This window comes from Gossypium hirsutum, chromosome A06, assembly GCF_007990345.1.
Source record: "Gossypium hirsutum isolate 1008001.06 chromosome A06, Gossypium_hirsutum_v2.1, whole genome shotgun sequence".
NCBI lineage: Eukaryota > Viridiplantae > Streptophyta > Magnoliopsida > Malvales > Malvaceae > Gossypium > Gossypium hirsutum.
In genome coordinates this window covers 124,266,275-124,269,550 of record NC_053429.1, presented here as the reverse complement: position 1 = coordinate 124,269,550, position 3,276 = coordinate 124,266,275, and the positions used below count along the sequence as shown (strand labels likewise).

At 33.5% G+C, this 3,276-nt stretch overlaps 1 protein-coding gene across 1 annotated transcript; it reads right to left on the bottom strand.

Annotated features, from left to right (window-relative positions):
- Positions 1–355: 355 nt before the first annotated feature.
- On the bottom strand, positions 356–2,875 carry LOC107928114 (probable mediator of RNA polymerase II transcription subunit 26c). The gene is made up of 9 exons (XM_016859289.2): positions 2,225–2,875; positions 2,064–2,132; positions 1,891–1,973; positions 1,722–1,795; positions 1,586–1,632; positions 1,462–1,495; positions 1,248–1,366; positions 870–963; positions 356–769 (listed from the first exon to the last, which is right to left on the bottom strand). The coding sequence occupies exons 1-9, from the start codon at positions 2,600–2,602 to the stop codon at positions 660–662; spliced, it is 1,008 nt and encodes a 335-aa protein (XP_016714778.2). The 5' UTR covers positions 2,603–2,875; the 3' UTR covers positions 356–659.
- Between the last annotated feature and the right edge of the window lie 401 nt (positions 2,876–3,276).

The window sequence follows — 3,276 nt, the reverse complement described above, 5'->3', positions numbered from 1 at the left end:
TACCTGGACTCCTAGTTGAAACATGTTGATTCAATATGAGAATAATCATCTTCAGTTCGGGTGTTGTCGGAGGCAGCTTCGAGAAACTGCAGCAAATCTTCAATACATTTATAGTCACTTCTACATATGAGAGTCTTGCAAACTGATATCCTACCCGTGCGCGGTCCAGACACCCTGTTAATCTGCAACCCTTGCTTTCTTGTTACAATTGGGGCTGCTGCAAAACCATTGAGAATGACACATTCGGAAAATCAGGGCAGCACAAGCAAATGCAAGCACTGGTTGCTGTTCGGAAATGAACAGCAATGGCAGTTGTCATCGAGTTCTTCGTACTAATCACTATCATTCAGGAAACTTACTCAATAAACTAAATTTATATACAAATTAACAACATCGAACATTTCGGAGGAGGGGGGAAGGTAAAAATGTTGTGAACGAAGAATCATTGAACATCCTCAAATTGAATGGTAATGGATGTCCATGGCTCTCAAGAATTTCAAATGATTGATAACAATTCAGTACATCTCCATGAAAGAACGTGGAAAAATAGCCTCTAAAAGATATGGAAAAGTACTCCTATCGTTTACAATTATCGTAATGAAAATTAGGAACAAAAAACCTAAGATTGGCTGCTTTTAAGCCGAACTCATTCACTGAAATCACCAGTGTCTCCCTTGAGAACCGCCTCCCTTGTTCCTCCCAAAGAAGGCATTCTTGGGTTTTGGTAGCTCATGAATGTCCATAACCTGTACCGTTCTTTGCTTTTTGGCTTCAAAAAGCACAGAAAACCCGCAGATAATTGTATTTAGTATAAACCCAAAGTGAGGGATTTAAGATTAAATAAAAAGTGGAAGAGAAGAAAAAGCAACCATTTTCAGCTTCTTTGTAGCTTTCTTGAAGCCTTTTTCTTGCCGAAGCTAGCCGTTCGGCGTCAAAATTGGTTTCCTTTTGTTCTCTTTGTCTCTGCGAAATCCCAATAAAGGCAATGCAACAAATAGATGTGACAAAAGCTTATACCGAAATCAACTCTACCCAACTGAATTATTAAATCTAGGAAGCAAAACAACTACGAATTCTAGTTCCGTGAGAATCATAAGGCTTGACAGTAAAGGAATTTGTCAAAACGCCGATTTTGCAGTAATCAATCTTTTTCAAAGCATGTGCTTTTATATTTGGGACTAGACCTCGATATTGATCGAACAAACAATGATGGAATCATAGGCTCTAATTTGGTATGTACTTTATACCTGTACATTTTGTGGAGGAGTCAAGTGAGTAGCTCTTGACGGAGGATCTTTTCGAGGAGGGATCGGCTTTGGTTTCCTTTCAGGTTCCGAATTATTCTTTTCGGAACCAGAACCGCCATCTATCATTTGTCATCCAGAAGAAGCTGATTAATTTAATGCACATAAAGAAAGAAACAAATATCGAATCCAACTTGGAATCAGATTCAGTACTCACTGTGTGGATTCGGAGAGTATGCAAAATCAGGAACCTGTAACAAAGCATAATCTAAGAATTATAAAAGAAAAACAAATCTTCGAGAAACTTCCACATGAAAAAAAAAATGCATAATCCTTTTCACCTGCTGACGACCGTTTTGAGGCGGCTTTTGCTGCGGAGAATCTCCATCTGTTTTAAATTCAATGACATCAAATTTGGAAATATTTTCTCAGGAAACAAACAAGCTTCATGTTACAGTTCATAGAAATAGTTTTTACCCATAAGTGCAGCAGGCTCATGTTCTCCAGGTTGATTCACCCTTACCCATTCATCTACAATATCTTTCCATTTTCTAGAGAAACAAACAAACCAAAATTAATATAAAAAACTTTCTTTCAACAAACATTTATGAACACATAGAATTTCAAAAAAAAGCTTAATCAAAACCTGACAAGATGTTTCACTAATCTTCTAACATCATTTGATGAATGCTTCCTCAATTTGTTCACATGTCTTCCAATATCGGTCTCCTAAAATATAGAATCATATATCATGAAAAAAATGATAAAAGTTTAAAAATTAAAACCCAAAAATAATAAATTGGACCACATAATTATTACCTTGAGAGCTTGAAATGTTATATCCATATCTGCCAAACTTTGAAGCAAATCAACTAAAGTATCTTCTGACTGCAAAAAAATATACAAACTCATATTAAAATCCAAAAATAGACACAAAAAGAAACCAACAATACAATATGAATATATATAGATTGAAAGACCTGATCAGGTAGTTCAAGACGCTCTTTAATCTCAAGAACCCTTTTTTGCTCATCATCAAATAAGCCGCCATAAGGGTCAAAATCATCGTTTTCATTATCAGATTGAGGTGAAAAAGGTGACCCTTTAACACCTTCTTCTCCTCCTTCATGGGGATTGGATTCATTATTAAGTTGATATCCATTCGAACCCTCACCAAAATCACAGCTTTTACACTTGGTAACCATGGAAGTAGCATAAAGCCTTTCAACAATCCCATCCCTCCTTTGCTTCAACTCTTGACCATAATCCAAAGAAGCTACAAGGATTGCTGTATCAATGAAAGTCCAAACATCAACACCAGCTGTTTCAAGTACCGATCTGAAATCATCCAAATCCATTACTAAAAACTGAAAAACAAAAAAAAGAACAAAGGGATGATTTTTATTGCAAAATTTTTCAGGTGTCAAATCAATATTGGAACTTCAACATAACCAGATCTGATTGAAAACAGAATGACCCAAAGCTTGAATCTTGCAAAATTTTCTAACCCCCAAAAAGAAAACCAACTCTTTGAAGTCAAAGCAGAATTGAGTTTGGGGGTTTCTTTTTGTTGGTTTTTGAAGAAAGTTGATGGTTTTTTATTTTGTTAATGGAAGAGGATTTTATTGTGGAATATACCTAATTGAATTTTAATTTCTTTTATTTATATTTTTCCAAAAAAAAAACTACTTAATCCTTCTTTTTCAAACTTAATCTTTTCTAATTCATTATCTAGAAAAAAAATAATATTTTAATTTTTTTTCAATTTTTATTTTCTTTCACCTAAAATATAAAAAAAAGTAAAAAATCCTAAATTAAGCTTATGAAAAAAAATCAATTTTCATTTTTCAAGTCATTTATTAATTTTATTATTATAATAATAAAATAAAATATTAACAATATATAATTAAATATTTTATAATGGGACATGTAATTGAACTTTGAAACCTAACTCAACATGTAATTGAACTCCCAAACCTAATACCAAATTATGGATTATAATTTATTATTTTTGGACACTTAATTGAAATTA